This window comes from Salmo trutta, chromosome 13, assembly GCF_901001165.1.
Source record: "Salmo trutta chromosome 13, fSalTru1.1, whole genome shotgun sequence".
In the NCBI taxonomy this organism is placed as follows: domain Eukaryota; kingdom Metazoa; phylum Chordata; class Actinopteri; order Salmoniformes; family Salmonidae; genus Salmo; species Salmo trutta.
Genome location: NC_042969.1, coordinates 47396957 through 47411079, shown reverse-complemented (window position 1 = coordinate 47411079; position 14123 = coordinate 47396957). Strand labels below are relative to the sequence as shown.

General features: G+C 42.6%; 1 protein-coding gene and 1 long non-coding RNA gene across 3 annotated transcripts; one reads left to right on the top strand and one right to left on the bottom strand.

Moving 5' to 3' along the window:
* Nucleotides 1-321: 321 nt before the first annotated feature.
* LOC115205880 (uncharacterized) lies at nt 322-3041 on the top strand. 2 transcript variants are annotated; one of them, XM_029772282.1, is made up of 5 exons: nt 322-673; nt 1149-1239; nt 1351-1413; nt 1581-1680; nt 1941-3041. In XM_029772282.1, exons 1-5 carry the CDS (start codon nt 671-673, stop codon nt 2755-2757), a joined length of 1074 nt encoding a protein of 357 aa, XP_029628142.1. In that variant the 5' UTR covers nt 322-670; the 3' UTR covers nt 2758-3041. The 2 variants fall into 2 exon arrangements, with proteins under 2 accessions (XP_029628142.1, XP_029628143.1); XM_029772283.1 differs by lacking the exons at nt 322-673; nt 1149-1239; nt 1351-1413 and having other exon boundaries at nt 1660-1744.
* A 2090-nt stretch (nt 3042-5131) lies between these two features.
* Nucleotides 5132-12990, bottom strand: LOC115204912 (uncharacterized). Its single transcript, XR_003880520.1, has 5 exons — nt 12941-12990; nt 5953-6053; nt 5730-5756; nt 5388-5608; nt 5132-5162 (listed from the first exon to the last, which is right to left on the bottom strand). It is a non-coding gene; the product is annotated as an uncharacterized LOC115204912 (long non-coding RNA).
* Nucleotides 12991-14123: the final 1133 nt, after the last annotated feature.

Below are 14123 nucleotides of genomic sequence, written 5' to 3'. Positions count from 1 at the left end.
CTGTCATTTTGAACATTTGTGAGGTATTAAAAACGATTCTGCTAAGGTCTCCAATCATCTAAAATGATGTAGAATTGCATGAAATGCATTTATAAAAGGCCACATTTTTCCCAGATCCCAGGCTTAAATTTCTGGTTCTCCTATGTGTGCAACTTCTGCAAGTGGCTCTACTCTACTGCTCTATGCCAGCACACAAAAGCGAAGATAATGCAACGCTTTATTATAAAGGTGATCTTTTTTTCATTGGCTCACATTTTGTTCTGGCACCTCCCAATTTACAAATTAAGCACTGGCCGAACTGCTGCTGCTTCCATTACCACTTCCTCCTTTAGTCACCATGTCACATCCAGCATGCAGCCAGAGGGGGACCTGAGTCGACAACACTCTATTCTGCAGATAAGGGACGGTCAACCCCTAAACATGCGAGTGTGGTCAAATACTTCTGTTCAGAATGGCCCCTACTCATGCATGTCTTCCTCTCCCCCTCTATCGCCAGTGTGGAACAGACCATGGGCTCGGTGCCACAGACGCTTGACGATAACGGGCGAAGAGGAAAGACTGGCAACCAACAACCGACGGACAAATGCTGGACGAGCGACCGACGGTGGTGGCGGAGGCCATCTTGAGGACATCCAGCAGCGTGGACAGTGTTTTGGGACTGTGTGTGTGAATGGTGTGAACCCCCTTGATACTTTTGAAATAACATTTTTTTAAACTTTCACTTTATAGCCTTGTCTGTGTGGTGGCATGTAGTCATAGAAACCTGGAAGTTGACATACTGTACTTTTTGCCATGTAGTGTATCTAAGCGGATGAATTTAATAGTGCATTTAAATTAGAATTCAACGTGGTGTTTTTTAGGAATCCGTGTCCTCATGGTAGTTGTATTGAATCAACTTTGTATGTCCTCTTTTATTGACCTGCAAACTCTTCCTGATATTGACCCTGTCGCCCCACATGACTCATTTTAAGACCACAACTCTTTTACAATCTTGCCCCATAATACAGGATGACATCATTTTAAATTCTTTAAACCGATGTCGCAAGGAATGTTGGAGCTTGTGCAGTTTGTGACAGGGAGAGTTATTGTGCGTTGTGTTGGGTGCTATTCGTTATCAACATGACCCTCCACGTGTTGTGTTGACACAGGCAGAGTTAAGGACAGCCAATGAAAAGAAGGACCCATCCCTTTATAAGCACGGTCTTGATGAAGAGTCATTCTGCCAAACCCAGTATACAGGTAAGGACAGGCCACTCTCTCACTTATTGATCTTCAGCTACTTCTATTGTTTGGTCTATTTAGTCTGAAGATTCCTGTGAAAAATCAAATCATTTCCCCATTTTTCTTCAGTTGAAAAAAAAAACATGCATCTCAAAGTAGTGATCTTCGCCTTGTCATTTTTGACAACCAAAGGTTTGTGGTTTCTTCCCTTTCCTTTTCATTAAAAACATCATTGCATCTGCTATCGAATAGTGTTTATCATAATATAGAGCAGATGTAATGGTGTTTTAAAGAGAATAACAGAATTTAAAAGGAGTTAATGTATCACTGGTGTTAACTTCTCCTATCTTCTACTGTAGCATACCCACTCCACCGTACCAGCAGAGAAACATCACAGGCACTACGGGACATAATGACCAATCAGGCTCATGAGAAGACAGATCTCAACAAGGATGTCAAGTATGTCCTCATACAATATACGACATAAACAATTGAATCATGAATCAGAAATGCTTGTATACAGGTGAGACTTTTATGAGCCTTCTAACAGTCCTACACAACCTTATTACAGCCGTATAACAGTCCAATAACAGACTTATAACAGCCATATAACAGTCATATAATGGTATTATACAGTATTTTAACAGCCCTATACCAGTCCTGTAACAACCCCTTAACAGTCTCATAACAGCACTTTAACTGATCCTGTATGTTAACAGCGGGATGTGGAAGAGCCATGTGGAGAACAGCAACCTGTATTCCCAGGACAACCCCAACCCCATGGTGAGCGAGATCAGGCACAAGCTTACCCTGGAGTCCGAGAGGCTGCGCACCCGCCTTCGCCAGGAGCTCACTAAGCTGAGGGAGAGTCTCGCCCTGTACCCTGCCCACCCCCAGTCCAGTGAGTCCACCCTGGCCAGCATGAGAGATCGCCTAGGCCCCTTGATCAAGCAGCTCCAGAGCGCCTTGGACGGCAACAGCCAGGAGCTGTGTAGCCACCTCAGGCTCTACTTTCAGGGATTGGAGGCCGTGCAAAGCCAAGCGGCGGCCGGACCCACCCTATACCTGGAGGCTGTGCAGTGGATCAGCCAGACCTTGGACGACAGCAGTGCCGAAATGACCTTCCTCATCCAGGACTTCAAAACCAAGATGTCCAGCATGATCAGGGAGCTCATTGGTACCATTCAGGGGGACTTCTGGCAGGAGGTGAATGTCCGGCTGGGACAGGAGGTGCAGGCGTTGAGTCTGGAAGTCCAGGGCAGGGTGGGGGTGCTGAAAGCAAATCTGGCCCGTCTCCTGCTGGCTCCGCAGCCCCTCAAGGCAGTGGTGTCCACCAGTATGGAGCAGTTCTGCCAGAGTGTCGCCTTACAGGACCAGTTGTTCCATGCCCGAATTGAAAAGCACCTTCTGGGACAGGAGTCACAGGCTCAGAGCCCCAGCGAGCCGCTCTCTCTACAACCTCTGGGTTTATTGGAGGAGGACTTCTCTGCGAAACTAAGTGCTCTCCTCCAGGACATTCTTCACAATGTCCAGTAAAAGCAGAACAGAACTTTCCACGTAGCAGAATGAGAGAGAGAGACAGTGAGAGAGAGAGAGAGAACATTGTGTCCCATTATAGGGAACATTTAAGCTATATCATTGTTTCTGCTCCTTGTGCTTATATATATATATATATATATATCAACTCCTCTACCATTGTATATAGAGTACAGTAAGTAATCCATGTATATGTATGATGTTTTCATTGTTGTTTATTTCATGTGGATGATTGTTGTAAAGGCATTTTATGTCAACTGTAAATAAAGCTTGTGTGAAGTTTACACTGTGTAAATAGTATGTATTGTTACGGCTAGTTCATAAGCAGTACTTTTAGTATATTCTCATAACAGACATCATTACAGATACCATTGAATTCATATTAAACAGAATTTAGTATTCTTTTCAGATAATATACAGTACAGAGCAGCAGGTCTGAAATTGGAGCATGATTGACACAAAAAACAGCCATCTTAGGTTAGAAGTCAACTGTATTGAGTACAGTATATCAAAATAAAACCTACATCATATTAGAACATTGTGGAAGACAGTGCATATATCTATGGAGTCAGGAAACGCTATTAATAGTAGTCAGATAAATGTCATAGGTAATATATCAGTTCCCACAAAGAAGTATTGATGTTGCCTCATGTTATCTTGTACAGTATTGCTCAAGTGTTTTAACATACACTACATGGCCAAAAGTATTTGTGGACACCCCTTCAAATTAGTGTATTCAGCTATTTCAGCCACACCCATTACTGACAGGTGTATAAAATCGAGCACACAGCCATGAAATCTCCACAGACAAACATTGGTAGTTGAATGGTCAGTACTGAAAATCTGTGACTTTCTACGTTGCACCGTCAAAGGATGCCATTGTAACGGCTGTCGTAGGAGAGAGAGGACCAAGGCGCAGCGGGTTGCATGTTCATCATAATATTTAATAATAATAATTAGTGAACACAAAAAACACAAGAAAACGACAGACCGACAGTTTCACAGGCTAAATAAATAACAGCAGTGCAAAATACAACTACCCACAATCAACAACCCCAAACACATACCTATATATAGGACTCTCAATCAGAGGAAAATAGAAACACCTGCCTCCAATTGAGAGTCCACACCCAAACCTAAACATAGAAAAACTAAACAGAACGTAGAAAATACAACCTAGAACATACCCAACACCCAGAACTAACAAATCACACACAACCAACCACCCCGAACCAACCAAAACAAATACCCTCTGACACGTCCTGACCAAACTACAATACAAATAATACCTAAACTGGTCAGGACGTGACAGCCATCTTTCCATCAAGTCAGTTCATCAAATTTCTGCCCTTCTAGAGCTGCCCCGGTCAACTGTAAGTGCTGTTATTGTGAAGTGGAAAAGTCTAGGAACAACAACGGCTCAGCCGTGAAGTGTTAGGCCACACAAGCTCACAGAACGGTACCACGGAGTGCTGAAGCGCGTAGCGTGTAAAAATCGCCTGTCCTCTGTTGCTGCACTCACTACCGAGTTCCAAACTGCCTCTGGAAACAACTTTAGCACAAGAACCGTTCTTAGAGAGCTTCATGAAATCGGTTTCCATGGCCGAGCCGCCGCATTTTGAAGGGAAATCTTAATGCTACAGCATAAAATTATATTATAGAAAATTCTGTGCTTCCAACTTTGTGTCAACAGTTTGAGGATGGCCCTTTCCTGTTTCAGTATGAGAGTGCCCACATGTACAAAGCGATGTCCATACAGAAAGGTTTGTTGAGATCGGTGTGGAAGAAATGGACTGGCCTGCACAAAGCCCTGACCTCAACCCCATCGAACACCTTTGGGATGAATTGGAACGCCGACTGCAAGCCAGGCCTAATCGCCCAACATCAGTGCCCGACCTCACTAATGCTCCTGTGGCTGAATGGTCCCCGCAGCAATGTTCCAACATCTACTGGAAAGCCTTCCCAGAAGAGTGGAGGCTGTTATATCAGCAAAGGGGGGGACCAACTCCATATTAATGCCCATGATTTTGGAAGGAGATGTTCAATGAGCAGGTGTCCACATTATATAATAAGTACGAATGTCACGTCCTGACCAGCAGAGGGAGCAATTGTATTAGTTTTGGTCAGGACGTGGCAGGTTTTTGTGTGTTAAGTGTTGTGTTGGTGATTGGACTCCCAATTGAAGGCAGGTGTGTTGAGTTGCCTTTGATTGGGAGTCCTATATAGTAGTGTGTGTTTTTCTTTGGGGTTGTGGGTAGTTGTTCTTGCATTGCGTTTTGTGTGCCTGCAAGACTGTTCCTGTCGTGTGTATTGTTTTTTGTCCGGTGGATGCTTTACTCTTTTTAAAATTAAAATATGAGTATCCACATACCCGCTGCGCCTTGGTCTTCTCTCCACTACGACATCTGTGACAACGAAAGGTGAAATATTGCGATCAGCATGGTTCAGGCGTTTACAGATGTTCCTTCATAACATGTAATTGATATTGCATATCAGGAATTAATTAACTTAATCTATAAACAAAAGTAGAATGAGACACTAGTGTCCACTTATTTTCTTAAGATACGCTCAAGGTGTTCTAGTTGTTTTGTCTACAAAATTATTGACATCATGATAAATCTGAAACACACCCTGTCTGATTGGGCAGTTGGGCGGTGGACAGGTTGGTTGGTAGATGGTCATTGGCCATGACACCTGTCAGTCAAAGGAATGGGGCCTGTCCAGTAGAACTTCTTGAGGACAAACCAGCTGCCTAGGACCACCAGGGCTATGGCCGCAGTGCCAAAGAGGATACCTACCACCAGCCCTGTGATGTTAACCCTGTCACCTCCTGACTGTATCCCTCCGCTGCCTGGATCACACAGAGGAAAAGTAGAGCATAGTTTGGGGCGTGCTTTAAATGTCATGTTTTTCCTCCCATCTAGATATATTCACCATCTGACACTTTAATTTAGCAAAAACATTTAACTCACTATATGCCAACGCAGCAGGTCTTTCCTCTGTAGGAAAAACATTAGGAATGGAAAACATCATATTATTCATTGAAATGGAATTTGAGTAGCAGTGGTACTAATAGCAATTAACTCTATAAACTCCAGTGAATGATTTGCTACCTGTGATCATTATTACTGAATATAAGAATCTCAGACATGATGTTGAACATAATCATTATTAACAGATGACTACAGGGCTCACCATCTCTGGTAGTATAGAGTGGTCCACACAGAAACAGTAGCTGATTCCACTGACTCAGATCCAAAAGGCTCCAGTGATCTCTTTCTCCTGCTATTGCAAGCCTGTGACAAAGACAAGTTCTTATGCTTATACGAACTATGTATAGTATTGCAGCAAATTTAGGGGTTAGCGCCTACCGGGACTTGGAACTCAGGTCCAGTGACTGTCAACCCAACACGTTAGCCACTACACCAAGAGATCTGACCTCTTGACGAGATCGCTGTGGTCCTATTAGCCAACTTACAATCAATCGATAAACAAATAGACGAACTACGAGCATGTATATCCTACCAACGGGACATTAAAAACGAATATCTTATGTTTTACAGAGTCGTGGCTGAACGACAACATGATTAACATACAGCTGGTGGGTTTTAAGCTTTTTTTGGCAGAATATAACAGCAGCCTCTAGTAAGACAAGTGGAGGATGCCTATGCATATTTGTAAACAACAGCTGGTGCACGAAATCTAAGGAAGTCTCAAGGTTTTGCTCGCCTGAGGTAGAGTATCTCATGATAAGCTGTAGACCACACTATTTACATCAGAGCTTATATCTATATTTTTCGTAGCTGCCTATACACCACCACAGACCGATGCTGGCACTAAGACCGCACTCAATGAGCTGTATACGGCCATAAGCAAACAGGAACATGCTCATGCAGAGGCGGCGCTCCTAGTGGCCGGGGACTTTAATGCAGGGAAACTCAAATCAGTTTTAACTAATTTCTATCAGCATGTTAAATGTGCAACCAGAGGGGGAAAAAACTCTAGACCACCTTTACTCCACACACAGAGATGCGTACAAAGCTCTCCCTTGCCCACCATTTGGCAAATCTGACTATAATTCTATCCTCCTGATTCCTGCTTACAAGCAAAAACTAAAGCGGGAAGCACCAGTGACTCGGCCAATAAGAAAGTGGTCAGATGAAGCAGATGCTAAGCTACAGGTCTGCTAGCACAGAATGGAATGTGTTCCGGAATTCTTCCGAGGATATTGAGGAGTACACCACATCAGTCACTGACTTCATCAATAAGTGCATCGATGACGTCGTCCCCACAGTGACTGTACGTACATACCACAACCAGAAGCCATGGATTATAGGCAACATCCGCACTGTGCTAAAGGGTAGAGCTGCCGCTTTCTAGGAGCGAGACTCTAACCCGGAAGCTTATAAGAAATCCCGCTATGCCCTCCGACGAACCATCAAACAGGCAAAGTGTCAATACAGGACTAAGATTGAAGCGTACTACACCGGCTCCAACGCTCATTGGATATGGCGGGGCTTGAAAACTATTAGAGACTACAAAGGAAGCACAGCCACGAGCTGTCCAGTGACACAAACCTACCAGACGAGCTAAATTACGTCTATGCTCACTTCGAGGCAAGTAACACTGAAACATGCATGAGAGCACCAGCTGTTCCAGACGACTGTGTGATCACACTCTCCATAGCCGATGTGAGTTAGACCTTTAAACAGGTCAACATTCACAAGGCCGCAGGACCAGACAGATTACCAGGACGTGTACACCAAGCATGCGCTGACCAACTGGCAAGTGTCTTCACTGACATTTTCAATCTGTCTCTGACTGAGTCTGTAATACCAACATGTTTCAAGCAGACCACCATAGTCCCTCTGCCCAAGAACAAGATGAAAACCTGCCTAAATGACTACCGACCCGTAGCACTCACGTCTGTAGCCATGAAGTGCTTTGAAAGGCTGGTCATGGGTCACATCAACACCATTATCACAGAAACCCTAGACAAACTCCAATTTGCATACCGCCGCAACAGATCCACAGATGATGCAATCTCTATTGCACTCAACACTGCCCATCCCCACCTGGACAAAAGGAACACCTATGTGCGAATGCTACTCATTGACTACAGCTCAGCGTTCAACACCATAGTGCCTTCAAAGCTCATCAATAAGCTATGTTACCCTGGGACTAAACACCTCCTTCTGCAACTGGATCCTGGACTTCCTGACAGGCCGCCCTAGGTGGTAAGGGTAGGGAACAACACATCCGCCACGCTGATCCTCAACACGGGGGCCCCTCAGGGGTGCGTGCTCAGTCCCCTCCTGTACTTCCTGTTCACTCATGACTACATGGTCAGGCACGACTCCAACACCATCATCAAGTTTGCCGATGACACAACGGTGGTAGACCTGATCACCGACAACGATGAGACAGCCCATAGGGAGGAGGTCAGCGACCTGGTCGTGTGGTGCCAGGTCAACAACCTCTCCCTCTACGTGATCAAAACAAAGGAGATGATTGTGGACTACAGGAAAAGGAGGACCGAGCACACCCCCACACTCATCGACGAGGCTGTAGTGGTAAAGGTTGAGTTGGTGTCCACATCACCAACAAACTATTACGGTCCAAAAACACTAAGACATTCATGAAGAGTGCACGACAAAGCCTATTCCCCTCAGGAGACTGAAAAGATTTGGCATGGGTCCTCAGATCCTAAAAAAGTTCTACAGCTGCACCATCGAGAGCATCCTCACTGGTTGCATCACTGCCTGGTATGGCAACTGCTCAGCCTCTGACCACAAGGCATTACAGAGGGTAGTGCTTACGGCCCAGTACATCACTGGGGCCAAGCTTCCTGCCATCCAGGACATCTATATCAGGCAGTGTCAGAGGAAGATCCTAAACATTGTCAATGACTCCAGCCACCCTAGTCATAGACTGTTCTCTCAACTACCGCACGGCAAGCGGTACCAGAGCATAAGGCATAATAATCCTGAACAGCTAATCAAAGGGCTACCCAGGCCCCTCTTTTACTCTGTTTATAATCTATGCATAGTCACTTTACCTCAACCTACATGTACATATTACCTCAATTACCTGAACTAACCGGTGCCCCCGCACATTGACGCTGTACCGGTACCCCGTGTATATAGCCTCGCTTGTTATTTTACTGCTTCTGTTTAATTATTTGTTACTTTTATTTTCTATTTACTATTTTTTACTTATCTATTTTTTACTTAACACAATTTTTATTTTATTGTTTCTTAACTACTGTGGCGAGAGAGGATGAGAGACATATTCAGAGGAAATTCACAGAACAGAAAGAACCACAGTCAGCTTCCATGACCAGAGTGCAAAGCAGATGATAATGCAGAGATGGTTGGGAGATTTGTTATCTAACATAGGAAATGCACATTTAAATGTACCATTAAAGAAAATCTGTAACATTTCTAAAATGATAAACTTCCCCCAAAAGGTTGAATGGACCTTTCAAAACTAAAGCAAGGAGAGCTGAGTCTCAAATCATCCTATCCTACCTGTGAGGTTCCCGAGGAGGTGTTTGTGTGAGCAAGTGGTGGTGGGATGTGTCTTATAAACAGGTGTTAGACCTCGCTGACATCTAATATCACAGGGGAGTAAAACGCACATCCCTCCCATCAACACACACACACACACACAAGCTTTTTTTAAGCGAAACCATCAAACAACCACTAAGAGGACTGTCAGTGGGGTTTCACATAGATCTCAAAGGTTAACTTACATGACATATTTCATATTTCTTGGAAACAAATAAGGGATATCTTGAAAATGATTGAGCGTTGTTGCTTTACAGGGACAGATTGTACACTGTATCATATCAGTTTCAAATATCATGTTAGATTCATTTAATTAAGCATCAGGATTTTTTTACATTATAATGAACCCACTTGAATGCAATATTCGTCAGTGATTTGCTAATTGTGGAAAAAATGTATTACAGATATATACAGTTGAAGTCGGAAGTTTACCTACACTTAGGTTGGAGTCATTAAAACTCGTTTTTCAACCACTCCACAAATGTTTTGTTAACAAACTATAGTTTGGGCAAGTTGGTTAGGGCATCTACTTTCTGCATGTCATTAGTAATTTTTGCAACAATTGTTTACAGACAGATTATTTCACTTATAATTCACTGTATCACAATTCCAGTGGGTCAGAAGTTTACATGGAAAATTCCAGAAAATTCCAGAAAATTATGTCATGGCTTTAGAAGCTTCTGATAGGCTAATTGACATCATTTGACTCAATTGGAGGTGTACCTGTGGATGTATTTCAAGGCCTACCTTCAAACTCAGTGCCTCTTTGCTTGACATCATGGGAAAATCAAAAGAAATGAGCCAAGACCTCAGAAAAAACATTGTAGACCTCCACAAGTCTGATTCATCCTTGGGAGCAATTTCCAAACGCCTGAAGGTACCACGTTCATCTGTACAAACAATAGTACGCAAGTATAAACACCATGGGACCACGCAGCCATCATACCGCTGAGGAAGGAGACGCGTTCTGTCACCTAGAGATTAACGTACTTTTGTGAGAAAAGTGCAAATCAATCCCAGAACAACAGCAAAGGACCTTGTGAATATGCTGGAGGAAACAGGTACAAAAGTATCTATATCCACAGTAAAACGAGACCTATATCGACATAACCTGAAAGGCCGCTCAGCAAGGAAGAAGCCACTGCTCCAAAACTGCCATAAAAAAGCCAGACTACGGTTTGCAAATGCACATGGGGACAAAGATTGTACTTTTTGGAGAAATGTCCTCTGGTCTGATGAAACAAAAATAGAAATGTTTGGCCATAATGACCAACGTTATGTTTGGAGGAAAAAGGGGGAGGCTTGCAAGCCGAAGAACACCATCCCAACCGTGAAGCACGGGGGTGGCAGCATCATGTTATGGGGGTGCTTTGCTGCAGGAGGGACTCGTGCCATTCACAAAATAGATGGCATCATGAGGAAGGATTATTATGTGGATATATTGAAGCAACATCTCAAGACATCGTCAGGAAGTTAAATGTTCGTCGCAAATTGGTCTTCCAAATGGACAATGACCCCAAGCATACTTCCAAAGTTGTGGCAAAATGGCTTAAGGACAACAAAGTCAAGGTATTGGAGTGGCCATCACAAAGCACTGACCTCAATCCTATAGAAAATGTGTGGCTTGAACTGAAAAAGCGTGTGCGAGCAAGAAGGCCTACAAACCTGACTCAGTTACACCAGCTCTATCAGGAAGAATAGACCAGAATTCTTGATGAAGCTTGATGAAGGCTACCTGAAACGTTTGACCCAAGTTAAACAATTTAAAGGCAATGCTACCAAATACTAATTGACTGTATGTACATTTCTGACCCACTGGGAATGTGATGAAAGAAATAAAAGCTGAAATAAATCATTCTCTCTACTATTATTCTGACATTTCACATTCTTAAAATAAAGTGGTGATCCTAAGACAGGGAATTAAAGGTGTATGTAAACTTCGACTTCAACTGTATATACCTTTTTAATAGTATTTTATTTTTTGATAGGTTGAGATAATGTGTAGAATATCCAATAATATAAATTCTGAGCCAATGAGATGATACAAAAAATCTATACGGAATACTATAGAATGATTCTCCATTGAGCGTGGGTTTTAGCCCAGAACTTGGCTTAACCTCTGTCTAGGAAACAGGCCCTTAGAGCTTCACAGGTTTGGCATCCCTGGGGTTCCTTTTGCATTTCTTATCAAACTTCCATCTAAAAGTGAGACATAAAATATCCAATAGAGACAAAGCTGTCTTTGGTATGTCCTATGTAGAAGAGTGGATTCATGTCTTGAGAAGGAAACACTATGAATGCTGGAAATCGGATAATCCACGCCACAAGGTAAGAAACACACAGAACTAAAAATAGCCCTCTATTCTATTGTGTTCCAAGAGCTCCTTTGCAAGTAGCCTTCACTATAGGCTATCACTGCTATTGTTCAAGGCCTATTGTTCAGTGTGAAATATAGAATGAAAAAGACCAGATATGTTTTTGCCAAAAGCTGCTTGGTGAGAGAAGAGATTTATTATACTATACGGACGCGTCGCTCGGTGATAGTCTCTTCACTTTTTGTCTCTGCCCAAGATCTCTCCAATGACAACTGTTTAGTGTTCAACACGGGATGCAATGAGCATTCTTATGTGGTCGAATCATATTATCAGATTCCAATAATCCTAATGGCTGCAGGATTCACTCAATGGGAGAGTTCCAGATTACGCAAAACTCTACACCCATGTCAAACTAAGACGGCATAGTTTGAAGCTAAGCTGTTTACTATTATTTAAATCAATAGATAATCAATGTATATTGATTCTGAAAATGAATGAAAGGGCAATACTCTACATCTGGAAATACCACAGTAATCAAATGCATGTTGCTTGCCTTACATGTTTTTTTGTTGTTGGTTTTTCACGTTTATTTTATCAGGGAGTCATACTGAGACCTGTCACGGCTGTTTGAATGAGCGGACCAAGATGCAGCGTTTTCGTAGTTCCACATGTTTTATTTAAATCAGTGAAACCGAATGCAACAATTAACACTTAAAGTAAATACAAAACAACAAACCGTGACGCTGGAGGAACATAAATCTCACGAAAAACAATCACCCACAAACACCTGTGGGACAAACCTAACTTAAATAGGGCCTCCAATTAGAGACAATGACAACCTGCTGCCTCTAATTGGAGGTCATGCCAAACACCACCAACATAGAAATGCAAACCTAGAACCAAAACATAGACATACAAAAACCCAGACAAACACCCCCTGTCACGCCCTGACCTATTCTACCATAGAAAATAACACTCACTATGGTCAGGACGTGACAAGATCAAGGTCTATTTTACAGATGAGTCCTGAATTACATAAATTACAGAAAATGCTCACATCAAAATATAAATACAAAACGCAAGCAGAAAGAAAATGACGGTCATGAATTGCCCTAGAGGCACTAGAACATGACATTTAAGAACATTTTGAAGATTGTTTCACGAATAAGGTGCAAGAAAACTAAAAGCGGATTTATCTAACTCGGTAGAGACCAAAGGAATTTCCAGAGTTAGCAATCCCTGAGACCGGGTGTGGTAAAAGGGCTTTATAAATGAAAACAAAGCAATGTATCAACTTACGTGACATCAAAGCTGGCCAAACAACTTTCTGGTAGAGAGTACAAAAATTGTAGCTCGTAAAAAAGACCATTGTGCTATGATAGGGCAGCAAGGTGGCCTAGTGGTTAGAGGGTTGGATTATTAACTGAAAGGTTGCAATATCGAATCCCTGAGCTGACAAGGTACAAATCTTTCGTTCTGCTCCTGAACAAGGCAGTTAACCCACTGTTCCTAGGCCCTCAATGAAAATTGTTGTTAACTGGCTTACCTAGTTAAATAAAAATAAACTGCATCTAACATATTTAATTAAGTGGTAGCTGCATTCATATAGATGATGTCGCCATAGTCTAGGACTGATAGGAGTGTCGACTGAATAATCTGTTTTCTACTATTTAGCGAGAGGCAGGACCTGTTGATATAGAAGAAGCCCATTTTAATTCTCAGCTTCTTAACTTACTCATCAATATGCTTTTTACAAGATGGCTTTTCATCTATCCAGATGCCCAGATATTTGTAAGCACGACACGATCAATTTGGAGACCATCGAAATTACATACTGTATGGTTAAATCATCAGACTTCTTTTTATGCGCTCTAGAGAACAACATACAGTGCCTTCAGTATGTATTTAGATCTCTTGACTTTTTCCACATTTTGATAAGTTACAGCCTTATTCTTTGATTAAATAGTTTATTTTCCTCATCAATCTACACACAATTAGATTGACAAAGCAAAAACAGGATTTTAGACCTTTTTGCTAATTTATTCAAAATAAACAACTGAAATATCACATTTACATAAGGATTAAGACCCTTTACTCTGTACTTTGTTGAAGCACATTTGGCAGCGATTACAGCCTCGAGTCTTCTTGGCTATGACGCTACAAGCTTGGCACACCTGCATTTGGGGAGTTTCTCCCATTCTTATCTGCAGATCCTCTCAAACTCTGTCAGGTTGGATGGGGAGCCTTTCTGCATAGCTATTTTCAGGTCTCTCCAGAGATGTTCGATCGGGTTAAAGTCTGGGCTCTGGCTGGGCCACTCAAGGACATTCAGAGACTTGTCCCAAAGCCACCCCTGTGTTGTCTTGGCTGTGTGCTTGGGGTCGTTGTCCTGTTGGAAGATGAACCTTCACCACAGTCTGAGGACCTGAGCGCTCTAGAGCAGGTTTTCATCAAGGATCTCTCTGTACTTTGCTCCGTTCCC